This window comes from Mya arenaria, chromosome 13 (genome assembly GCF_026914265.1).
Source record: "Mya arenaria isolate MELC-2E11 chromosome 13, ASM2691426v1".
In the NCBI taxonomy this organism is placed as follows: domain Eukaryota; kingdom Metazoa; phylum Mollusca; class Bivalvia; order Myida; family Myidae; genus Mya; species Mya arenaria.
Window position 1 is genome coordinate 50,095,301 of NC_069134.1, and position 12,993 is coordinate 50,108,293.

General features: G+C 34.7%; 1 protein-coding gene across 2 annotated transcripts in view; it reads right to left on the reverse strand.

Annotated features, from left to right (window-relative positions):
• The window catches only part of LOC128213198 (ATP-binding cassette sub-family A member 2-like), a 59,367-nt gene that overhangs the window by 42,153 nt on the left and 4,221 nt on the right, over window positions 1-12,993 (reverse strand). For both annotated transcript variants that reach the window (XM_052918754.1, XM_052918755.1), the window contains exons 3-7: window positions 8,809-8,902; window positions 6,365-6,479; window positions 4,761-4,918; window positions 1,796-1,917; window positions 1,035-1,376 (exon numbers count right to left, since the gene is read on the reverse strand). In XM_052918754.1, coding sequence (XP_052774714.1) covers window positions 1,035-1,376; window positions 1,796-1,917; window positions 4,761-4,918; window positions 6,365-6,479; window positions 8,809-8,902 — 831 coding nt within the window. The remainder of the gene's footprint in view (window positions 1-1,034; window positions 1,377-1,795; window positions 1,918-4,760; window positions 4,919-6,364; window positions 6,480-8,808; window positions 8,903-12,993) is intronic.

The window sequence follows — 12,993 nt, forward strand, 5'->3', positions numbered from 1 at the left end:
CAAAAAAATACATCTAAGGATTTGAAATAATCATAATGACCTCATAAATGAACTGTCAATAAAGTAGGGGGACGAATCTTGTTTTGGTACGTTCGGGATAGGGTACGAATGTCACATTCAGCTGTGCTGTTATTTACTTGTCTCTGGCTAAATAATTTTAAATATGCTGACATTTAAGAACCAATTGACATTTAAATCAGTGTCCTTGATGAAAAATTTACCAATACATAATGGGAAGTTGAAAAATTAACTCGGAAAATTGTTCTGACAAAATGGCGAGATCGCCGATTTTTGTTGACATCGTAACTGTGACAGGAGAAAATTACTGTTAGTAAACTCTACATAAAGCAAAAAAATAATATTAGTTCCAATGTTTCGAATCAAAGCTAACATTATAACCTACATTTCCAGGCAATGAAATCGCCTGTCAACTCCAAAAAGAACCATACCGTACTTGAGTTTCACAAAATCTTTATAACTTAAACAAGCTTGTTTGCTTTAATCATTCAGACTTTTTAAATCATTAAGATTTAACAAAATATATTCTAACTATTACTTAATGCATATCATAATTGTTTTTTTTATAATCAAAAACAGATGTCTCCCCCTATAGTTGTGTCATTCAGGGATATGTAGCAGACACGAAATATTATTTATTATAGTGATATGACCTTTGACCTTTAAGCTTTAAGTATGACCTTGACCCTAGCTGCTTGTTACCAGCCCTCTGCATGTTATCTCACTATGTGAACATTTGTTGTGAGTTATTTCAAAATCCTTCAAGCAGTTTTTGAGATATGTGTGGTCACATGACCTTTGACTTCTTAGTGTGACCTTGAACTGACCTGATTGTAACAAGCACTTTTTACATTGTCTCATTATGGTGAACATTTGTAGCGAGTAATTAAAAATACTTCAAGCGGTACAAGAGATATGGAATAGACATGATTTGTGACTGACAGGCGGTCGGCCGCCCAACTTGAGCAAAAACAGTATATCACCCAATATATATAATAACACTAATTCATACATACCTTCAATAATTCTGCAATTTCAATGGGGGACAACTCTGATGGAAATGGAAGAGCACCATTCTTGTTGCCTAGCAACCAATGGAGTACATCCATTGGCTGTTCATTGTCTGACAACAGTTTATTCATCACAATGTCTGATAGTAAAGCTTTACTAACACTTGGAAACAATTGTTTGAGAACATTCTTTAGGATAGAGCTTTGCTCATTTATGGCAAGTTTTTGAGTGTCATTAAAATATGAGTTGAGATCACTAGGCATGGAAGGATTATCGCCAAAAACACTTCGGCGCACACGGTGTTCAGTTGTTCTATTTTTAGAATCCCCAAACAGGAAGTCAGACAGCTGAAAAAAAGTGAACAAAATCAAAAACTAAATCTGCAAAATAACATTACCTATGCACAAGATAAGAACTACACTGTCTATTAAAAGGCAGTTTTATTTTTGTTTTTACATTTTATATTATACAAAGGTATTAACATTACATGTCTCCATGTTTAATCTCTGAATTGATTAATGTATTCTGACACATTATGTGCATTTTAAAGATTTTGACCATTTGTTCCATGATACAGTCTTAAAGATGGAACATCACACAGAGTAGTGACATATATGATTACATTTATAATACACAAATAAAACTTACCTTTCCAGCAATAATATCTTTGACAATGCCAATGAAAAAAATACTCTGCTATGGAAAATGTCTGAAATACCCTTATTTTATATACAATGATAAATCAAAGCATTTATTGTGTACTTACCCACTGCAAATTAACAGTAGCATTGAGGATGGAGTCAACGTCATTGTACGGTATAGACAGGTTGGTATGAAGGAAGTCCCGAACATTGTTTGTTGACTGGAAGAGTGACTTAAGTGGGAAATCTGTAAAAGATATAAATCAAACAAACTCAACATACTATAACAGATAATCATTTACAATCATGCACTCACTTACGGATTATTACCATTCTGATTCAATCATTTAGAAACAAAATAATGAAAACCACAGTCAAATTTCAATTAAGACATTAATGGGGTTTTTTAAAGTGATTTATTTAGCAGCTCATATAAATGGGCTCTGACTAGAATAGAGGCACTTGGGTCAACACTTAGAAATTAATCTTATCTGCTTTCCTAAACAATGAATAGGTAGCTGGGATGCGCCTTGTTTATACCATATTAAATGGCTTAGTAAAGCAAAATTAAACAAAAAATATTTTTAAGAATAAGGATCAACATTGTGTTCCTTATAATACTGTTTGCAAATAAACATGCTCATCAATTAGTTTAATAATGATGGTATTACCATTTTGGACAACATAAGAGACAGTCAATCATGTACCACGTCATCAGCAGCAGACAATAGTTTCAACTCTACAAAGAATTTGCTTGCCACTGCCCAATTTTTACCAGTGTTAATAAAGCATATTATTTAATTGGCTGGTTGAAAAGAAAGCAATGCGCACTGTACATAAATAAATGCTTTTGAGGTCTCAATCAGTAGTAAGTTCCTTTCTGTATGTAAAAGAACACACCAAATCACTGACGGGGGTAGTCGATTCTTTAATGTATGAAGTCGATTGACAGGCTATAAAATTGTTGCACTTGATTTGAGATACACTTGGTGTATTAAGGCATATTAAACACCACATTCATCCAATGCTACAAAACCTTGAAATGCTGCGTTAATTTGTATAAAGTACCGTTAAATAATTATGTATAGGACGCTATCATATATACAAAAAGAAACTTAATAACACTAATAGTATAAATAGGAAAAATGTCAAAATCGGCAGCTTTAAATACAGAATCATACTACATGAAAACTATCAAACAAGTTCGAAACTTAAATAATTAACCACTTTTACTTGTCGTCTTCTGCTGATGCTTACTTTACATGATTTTTTATTGAGGCGTTGTAACTAAATCCATCAATTGATGTAAGTTACGTTCCTTTGATGTGAAATGTAAATATCCATAATATTACAGCTTAAAATGGACTTTGGAAAAAAACATCAAAATCCTAATACTGAATATAAGATGCAGGCATTTTATTTGTAATAATTATGGGGGGGGGGGGGGGAGAGTAGAATAAGACATTGCAGGGATCAAACATGGAACCCTTTGATTATGTGTTATATTCTGTAAAACTATGTACAGAAGCATTTGTATCAAAACAGCCCCATTTTTAATATGTTCAGCACTTAAAATCAATGATTCTATGACTGATTAAATTGGGATGTTCCTTCATCTATACACTTTCCAAATGCAAACATTATTTATAGCTTCTGAATACTAGAACAATAAATGCTATGAGCTTATTTTCAATTAAGAATGCATTTATAGTAAACAAGATCTCTTTATGTAGAAAATAGTGTGTACCTAAGAGGAAACTCATTATTCTTCCCTGAAGATCTTAATTTGACATTACAATGTCTGCTTCTATTAAACTTCAAAGATCAACAAAAAAATGTAAATACACATTAGGAGTTATATTGATAAAGAAAATCATTTTGAAACTGAAAGCCTTAAAGTTTGGTTTCATTGTCAAGTAACTCTATCTATAGATCATGATTATTTTCAATAAATAAGCAGTAAAGCTTTACAATTTTAACTTTGTAAAACATTTTTCATTACGATAACATTTTATTTGTGCAAACTTCTCATTGCAATCAAAATATATTTATCTCCATTGGCAAGGTTCTTCAGTCTTGCACGTACACCTTTATTGATCACATTTCAATGACAAGCTCAAAGATGCCTTTTCAAAATAACCTTAACCCTTCTCCATAAGAATTGGCAGAAGCGCTGAAAGGCATTTGCGCACAGATTTGTTTGTGGGATTGATCTGTTCTAACTTTAGTTTGAAATTGAGTTATTTTACCTAACATAACTAGCAGAAACTCACTTAAAGATGCACTCTTACTCCCTAATAAGATTTACCACAATTAATACAATTTTTTAAATATATCAAAAAGAATGAGTACATGTAGAAATAAATTGTTCTTATGAAGAATACCGAGTTTAATTTGCCAGAAAGTTGCAGAAAACATGGTATTTCTAACTTATTAGATGATAGAAGACCATAGTAAATCTTTTAGCACTCAACAATCATTAAATATTTTTGTGTTTACAGCTACATGTATTAAGAACATGATTACAAACTTGTTATCAGTAAGTAATATTTTAAGTAAATGCATTATTTGAAAGTATAGTTAAAGGTTTATCACTCAAAAGTTATGTTTGTTACATATGTGTATGTATTGATTTTGAATAAGGGTGTCACTTTAAACAGAATGTTGCAAACCTAAGCCTTAGATAAGTAAATGTTAAGTAACATAATCTAAAATATGGAGGAGTCCTGTTTAAGTGTCCACCTAGCTGTTGTGGCAATTCAGTTCAAGTCCTATTAATTGGACATTGTCTTGGGTTCTCAAAAAAGGGCATCGGTACTCAGGTTTCTTACGCATGACGTGGACACAAAAATAACCCAGTATGCCACTTTGACATATTTCAAGGGTTTCATAATAAAGGCTAGCTAACTGATTTTTTCCAAACTGGACAGAACCATAAGAATATCACCGTTTGAACTGACAAATCTGGTTTCAACCCATGAAGCGGACACAAAAATAACCCAGTATGCCATTTCACTTTAAACCATTTTAACCGAATCTGATAAACTAAGAACACGTCAATTTTAAACCAAAGCTAAGCAAAATATATACCTGACGCCGAGTCAATGGCATTTTTCAGCGAGAAAGGCTGTTCTAGAATTTCCCGGTATATTGCAGGGAGTTTTTCCATTTCCCGCGGGGTATACCCTGGGTAGAAAAAGTTGTGTTGGGAGCCAAGACTCTGTAATTGCTGCAGGAATTTTTTTGAACTGGAAAAAAAACATATGAAATTATAGATATTTTACATTGCCCTGGACATTTCTACATAAGAAAGGGTAGAGGAAAAAGAATAATAGCAATTTACCGGAGCCATCGTAATCAGTTGAAAATTTTAATAAAATAAATAACTTTAGATTCTTATCAAGTGTCTGAGAGTTTCGCGGAGTTAACCCCTCCAAGAAATGCCGAGTTCGTTATTCTTCGGTCGACTGATCACCCTCCGAGGGTCTTCAATTCAAACTCCGAGGAACATGGACAGTCGATTAAATCATTGTGTTGGCCGCGATAGCAAAATTCCGCGGAGGGAAACGGAAAGTGGGTCTAACTTGTTGAGTGTACTGTACATGTAAAAGTCACGAGATTTGTATGGTTAAATATACTGACATTAGTTTTAGATTTACTAAAATTTACATGGTAGACAACCCCAGACAATTTTGAATTTGAAAAATTGGCAAAAACTGCAAAAGATAAAGGTGTAGTAAGCAATGTATTACATCAGTAAGTAAGATTCAAACAGTTGTACACAACAATACCAATTTTATGTAAGTTTTTGCCAATTTTCTTTTTTTCTTGCAATGGTATCATCTAGTGTCTAGTCCCTTTAAAGCCAACAGCATCTGAAGCATATCCAGTTCTGAGCTGAAGCTTCAAAACTTCTGTAAGCTCCACAACTAACAAGAACATCACAAATGCCATACCTCGAGCCATATTATATGGTCCCTGCAGTCATTCACCAAGGGCCATAACTCAACAAATATTATTTCAACAATGAGGCACTCACTACATTATGTGTTTTGACAATGTTACCCTGTGTACACAGTCTAATTGGTTTTATGGAACAGTAACGTTTTATCCCTTTGATGACAACTGCGACAACAGCAACATCGACAAACTGAAACCAGTTCTATGATGATTCTTTCATTTCTTATTCTCAAAAAACTGGCACGCTTATAAAAGTGTTTACCAGTAAAAGCATCATATACACCCGGCTATATTTAATATTAGTGGTCGTGGCTATATTTTTTCCAATGGAATGGCATAATTTTTAATATTTATGCCAAACATCTATTTTGGTAATCAGCAGTCAGTCATTACATATTTGAATCTGGTGAGTTTCAGATTAGAACAGAGGCTGGGTCTGTGTTCAAACAAAATATAACACTAATCTGGTGTCCATAATACTCTACGCCCAAATATTTTGGCTATTTCATTGTAATTAATCCTAAGGGAATAAAACGTCGTGTGTCGATTTAATATCATAACATCAATCATTCCCTGTATAACGTCATTTTATTTAATACATTCAAAAAAGCATTGAATGTCTCAAATGTAAAAAGAATTTCTATGTTAGCATTTTGAAAAAGACCTTTACGCCGAAATGACAATCAAGAGTTTTGATTAAAGAATTGGTTCATGATATCTTAATAGATAATTACCTATTTTGCATTACTGCAATGAACTCCTCTTTCGGTATAGTGTGATCATTCTCACAGAACTGTTGCATGATGGGTATCACCCCGGACGATGGTAGCGGCATGGAAGGCCATTTTACTGAAAATATTACACAGTACATTCGACATAATAATAATAGCAAATAGGTTGTTCGGTTAGCACAGTGGTTAGCGCACTCGCTTCTCACTTAGGTGACCCAGGTTCGATTCCCGGGTTGTGCACATGTGAGTTTGGTTTGTGGTCATCAAGCCAGACAAGTGGGTTTTCTCCGGGTTGTCCGGTTTCCCCCACAACACAAGACCACTCTTTCAAGTAAAATCGTGCCAACAAGAGTGATTTATATTATGTTGTAATAACTTGTTTCACAATCGTTGTAAAATAAATATGTTTAAACTAAACTAGCAAATAGCTTTAACCTGACTGAAAAAACATGTTTTTTTTCTATATATATATATATATATATATATATATATATATATATATATATATATATATATTGTACTTCTATTGAAAAATGTTTGTAAGGCGACTATAAATAAATTGCTAGATTTTTATTCCCGCCAGCTCCGTCTTTTTCTGCCGCCCATTTAATGTTATCGACTCAAATAAAAATTGAATTGAGATTATTTGAATATCAGATCTGGTAGCAGTGTTAATCGATCATACCAACAGTGTCAATGTATAACATTAACATGTAAAAAAAGGAAAAGTGTACGATCGTGTACATGGTTAATCTAGAAACACATGTATATGGTGCCTTATGCAATTAGAATCTGAAAAAACATGAACTCATATTTAATGGTGAAAGAGTCATTTAAAAAAATGTCATCCCTGGCCCCCTATCAAAAATAAAATGGTTGAAAATCCAGCAATTAATTTATATTGGCCTAACGAGACTGAGAGTCAAATTTTACCAATCTTGGCTGCGGTGCTATTAGACAAATCCTTTAATTGGCATTGATATATATGAGTAAACTTTTTGCCAGGAAAGATTTCAGAGAAGTTTTACGATGTAGTTAAATTTATTCTTTAAATACTCTAACAGTTTAATTTTGGCCTCAAAATATTAAAACTTTGAAGGTGGATTGTTAAAGCTGCACTCTCACAGATTGAACGTTTCGACAACTTTTTTTGTTTTGTCTTTGAACGATCCAATTTATGCAAAAATTTGCTCATTCCAACACAAAAAATAAAAAAAGTTGTAAAAACAGTAACTCTGAGAGTGCAGCTTTAATTAAGATGCATGTTCATCACAGTTCTTGTTTGTCCTTCAGTATATAAAACATAACTCATCATTTCTGAAAATAAACTTGCACTTTTAGTTAAGAAATGTGCGTCCAGAAAAAAAATATTGTTTGCTACAAAATTTTAAATTGCCTCTGAATGGCAGATTGGCTGAGAGCTAAAAGTGCACAGTGACTAGCTGTTACATGAGTCACACGAAATATTATTTCAAAGCAAGATGACAAAAATGTTTGGCGACCTGTATTTTAGTAAAACAATCTTGGGCCTTTCTTATCCCATACTTTGTACTTCAGGCTAGCTTTTGCACTTGTCAACTTTATTCACATTACCTCAAAAAAAGCAGGACAGCTAGCATTCAATAATGCAATAAAACTATAGTGATCCGGTTTATCAGTGAAATTTACGTAAGCTAATCAATACAGCCGGCTGGAAATACCTGGAAATCAAGTCCAGGATTTCAAATTATTGACATTTACATTCAATGACGATTACGGATTTAAAAAGATAAATGGAAATGCATGGACACGCGATTCCTTTATTCATAATTGATAGACAGAGAATTGCTTTGAAATGTCAATTGAGTAAAGAAATTGTTCAATCATCGGCCATGATTATACAAACAGTCTCATTTCAGACTGAAGTGGCAAAACTGCCAATCTTCATTTCATTGGAACATTTCCTAAGTTTGAGTTTTGATGATGAAATTTTGATGAAACTTATAACTATTTGAAATCATACAATTCTTTACATTTTATTGTAAAACAAATGGTTTTTGATTTGATATATGACTTTTTTGTAATTTAATAGAAATGCTTTTCTGAGTCAGAGTCTAGCTTGAGACTGTTTGTGATCATGGGCCCTGCAGTCTTGAGTCTTGGCTCATCTCAAACTCAGACTCAAGATTTTAGTGAATTTGCACCACGGGCTCATGATTGTGAATAGTCATATCAAATTCCAAGTCTAGACTCAGGCTCCATAAATTGATCATGAAATTTTTTAAATTGTATTACCATTTGAAATTGTACAATTATTTGCATCTTTATTTTGGTAAATTAAATGGAATAAAAAAAAATTAAAATTAGATAAAAATACATTTCTGAGTCTAGACTAGGACTTGAGACTGTTCGCTATCATGACCCCTAGCCTTATAACGAATACTGTAAACAAAAGGGAGATAACTCACATTGCTCTTTGGGCTCGGGGAGCTCTCGTCGCCGAATGGACAGCAGAATGACAAATAGCACGAGCGGGATGAAAAGCTCAAACAGCAACACAAACTGTAACAGAAAATGGTTTTGGCATTGGTTAGAGGTAACGGAGGGGATAATGTCGACCAATGCAAATTATCATGGGGGATTTATCCGGATGTTTCTTCTTCTGTCTTCCAAATTAGCTACCTAGTTAGTGACTTCATGAAACTATTGCCGATTATCATAAATAGCATTATGTTAAGTTTTCCATAACGGTGCCATCATGACGGACTATTTTTTAACTCCTGTATTATCATAGAGTCATTGCCCATTATGCTAAAGGTGCTCTCTCACAGATTGACCTATTTGACAGGACTGGTGGTATTTGTATTTTTTTATACTTCAATAGTTCTGTCTTACATCATTTTCGCACTGAAAACTGTCACTATTTTTCTGGGCACATTCTCTCACTACATGAAACTTCTTTTCAAAGGAAAAATGTTAAGAAATGCACAAATTTGATGACTGTTGGTAAATGTGAGAGATTTTAATGTACATTTATGGATAAACATTTAACACAGAAGAGAAATTACAGGCAATCATTTTTATTACAATATCTTACATCCAAATGAATGAAAAAAAAAAGTTTGTACATTTCATAATTGGGTAGCATGAATATTATTATATGTCACAATAAAGTAAGGTTCATTGATGTCATGGGAGTATGATTGTTTCATGGCTATCAGGATAAAGTTTGAATGATATCATGTTTAACCTACCCTGATTTTGCAATGTGTGTCCAATATATGGGTGAATCTGTGTGTTTTACCTCGTGATCGATATATGAGACAAATTTTGCATTTAATTTCCATTAACACATTTACAGCACAGTTCCTAATCACTTAAAGGACAAATGCATTGTACCTCATGCATGACACATTTTTTTTAAATATTCAGAAAAACATGTGCGCTGCGATTTAAAGATGCACTCGAACAGATTAAATGTTTTGACAACTTTTTATATTTTCTGTCTTGGAATGAGCCAATTTTGGCGTTAATGTCTGGAAACCAGTGATATAAGACTGCTGTCTTTTACATTTGAAAATTGATGTTTTATGGCTTAAAGCGTTTAATAATATTTTTTAGTGTTTTCCAAACAATTGAAATCTGTTCTTTTGTGAGTTATCTTATATGACAGCTGATATCAAAAGCAGTTGATTCTGAGACAACACTAAACAAAAATTTTGTCAAACTGTGAGAGTGTACCTTTAACACCATCACTCACCTTTTGTTTCATTCAAACAAGGGGCATAACTTAATAATGATTAGAGCTAGAGTTATTGGCCCTTCTTAACATCTGCATATTGTCTATGGCAACATGTGTTCTTAGTTTCAGTTGAATATTTTCAACATTTTTCCAGTCATGGCCTGAAAAGCTAGTGTTTGAAAGACGCTAACGACAACTACACCGTTTACACGATGCTGACCACAACTACATCATTTGCATGTTGCGGATTACATACATACAGTTTACGCGATGCCGATCACAAGTACATGGTTTGTACGAAATTGATGAAAAATGCACAGTTTACACTATGCCGATGACAACTACACTACTTGCTCGACGCCAATGACAACTTCACTGTTTGCTCGACGCCAATGATAACTACACTGTTTGCTCGACGCCAATGACAACTACACTGTTTGCTCGACCCCAATGACAACTACAATGTTTGCTCGACGCCAATGAGAACTACACTATTTGCTTGATGCGATGCCAATGACAACTACAATGTTTGCTCGATGCCAATGACAACTATAATGTTTGCTCGATGCCAATGACAACTACACTATTTGTTCGACACCAATGACAACTACACTGTTTGCTCAACGCCAATGACAACTACACTGTTTGCTCGACGCCAATGACAACTACACTGTTTGCTCGACACCAATGACAACTACACTGTTTGCTGGACGCCAATGACAACTTCACTGTTTGCTTGATGCCAATGACAACTACAATGTTTGCTCGACGCCAATAACAACTATAATGTTTGCTCGATGCCAATGACAACTACACTGTTTGCTCGACGCCAATGACAACTACACTGTTTGCTCGACGCCAATGACAACTACACTGTTTGCTTGACGCCAATGACAACTACACTGTTTGCTTGACGCCAATGACAACTACACTGTTTGCTCGACGCCAATGACAACTACACTGTTTGCTCAACGCCAATGACAACTACACTGTTTGCTCGACGCCAATGACAACTACACTGTTTGCTCGACGCCAATGACAACTACACTGTTTGCTCGACGCCAATGACAACTACACTGTTTGCTCGACACCAATGACAACTACAATGTTTGCTCGACGCCAATGACAACTACAATGTTTGCTCGACGCCAATGACAACTACACTGTTTGCTCGAGGCAAATGACAACTACACTGTTTGCTCGAGGCAAATGACAACTACACTGTTTGCTTGACGCCAATGACAACTACACTGTTTGCTCGACGCCAATGACAACTACACTGTTTGCTCGACGCCAATGACAACTACAATGTTTGCTCGACGCCAATGACAACTACAACGTTTGCTCGATGCCAATGACAACTACACTATTTGCTCGAGGCAAATGACAACTACACTGTTTGCTTGACGCCAATGACAACTACAATGTTTGTTCGACGCCAATGACAACTACACTGTTTGCTCGAGGCAAAAGACAACTACACTGTTTGCTTGACGCCAATGACAACTACACTGTTTGCTCGACGCCAATGACAACTACACTGTTTGCTTGACGTCAATGACCACTACACTGTTTGCTCGACGCCAATGACAACTACAATGTTTGCTCGACGCCAATGACAACTACAATGTTTGCTCGACGCCAATGACAACTACAATGTTTGCTTGACGCCAATGACAACTACAATGTTTGTTCGACGCCAATGACAACTACAATGTTTGCTCGACGCCAATGACAACTACAATGTTTGCTCGACGCCAATGACAACTACAATGTTTGCTCAACGCCGATGACAACTGCACAAAAGCTATTACAAAATGTTGACACTTTTTCTTCGAAAAAATTACAAGTGAATAGCTTTCAACTTGATATTAATAAAGTTACTTTTAGATTAGATTTCTAAAGCATGAAACTGCAGTCATATTTTTACTAGACCAGAATGGATGTGCAGGCACAGCTTGCTAGCTGCATGGGCTCAAGGGAATGCTCCCGGTAAATGGTTTTACTGGATGGTTTTTCAACAATCTTGGAGTAAAAAAAACAACATGCACACACACCAAACAAACAATAAGAAGAATGCAAGAAAAAAAGACTTGTCTTTTCCATAAGTTTTAAATGCAATTCTGAACATTTTAATAATACAGTGATTGACATTTTAAGAAAATCAACAGCAGGCCAAGGGCGATTATTTAGTGCTTTCCTAGAGCAATGTAAGTGAAAACTATCGTATCATTTATCGTAAATGAACATTAGATACATGTAATACAAGGTTGATCAATACCGGCAAATGAGTCATCAACATTATAAGTTAAAACTAAAGTGATCAGGATTTCCAGATGCTACAACGACAGTAGTGGGACCATCATGTAAAAAAACAGGTTTACAGTGAAAACCCAATGGTAAATACTTGGTAAAACTAACTATTCTGAAAGAAAAAAAAACTAGTCAGCTTATTCTTAAAGGCTCAACAAGATAATACCACTATTAAATTTGAATCCAAAAATGTTTTTTGTTATGATATTTTGTACAAACAGTCTGGACCAGGCTTAAATTTTGATCAATTAAGTTTCAAAATCTTAGCATCCCTGGTAGGGACATGTATCACATAGATTCAGTCCATGTCTTTGCAGATGTCCCGAGTGCTCTTAAGAATAGGAAGGTTCACAACGCAGGTATTTTATTGAAATGGGGGGGGGACATGTATCACATAGATTCGGTTCATAAGTTTGCAGATGTCCCGAGCTCTCTAATATTGGGGGGGGGGGGGGAGGGGGGGGGGAGAGATAGTAATTTTAAACTTATTTCTACAATAGCTTATGATAAAATTTTAATGTGTATTATTCGTTTAAAACTTTATACTTGGCTTAGGAAGTCAGCCATTAAATTAACATTATTCTATATGCAGTGTGTG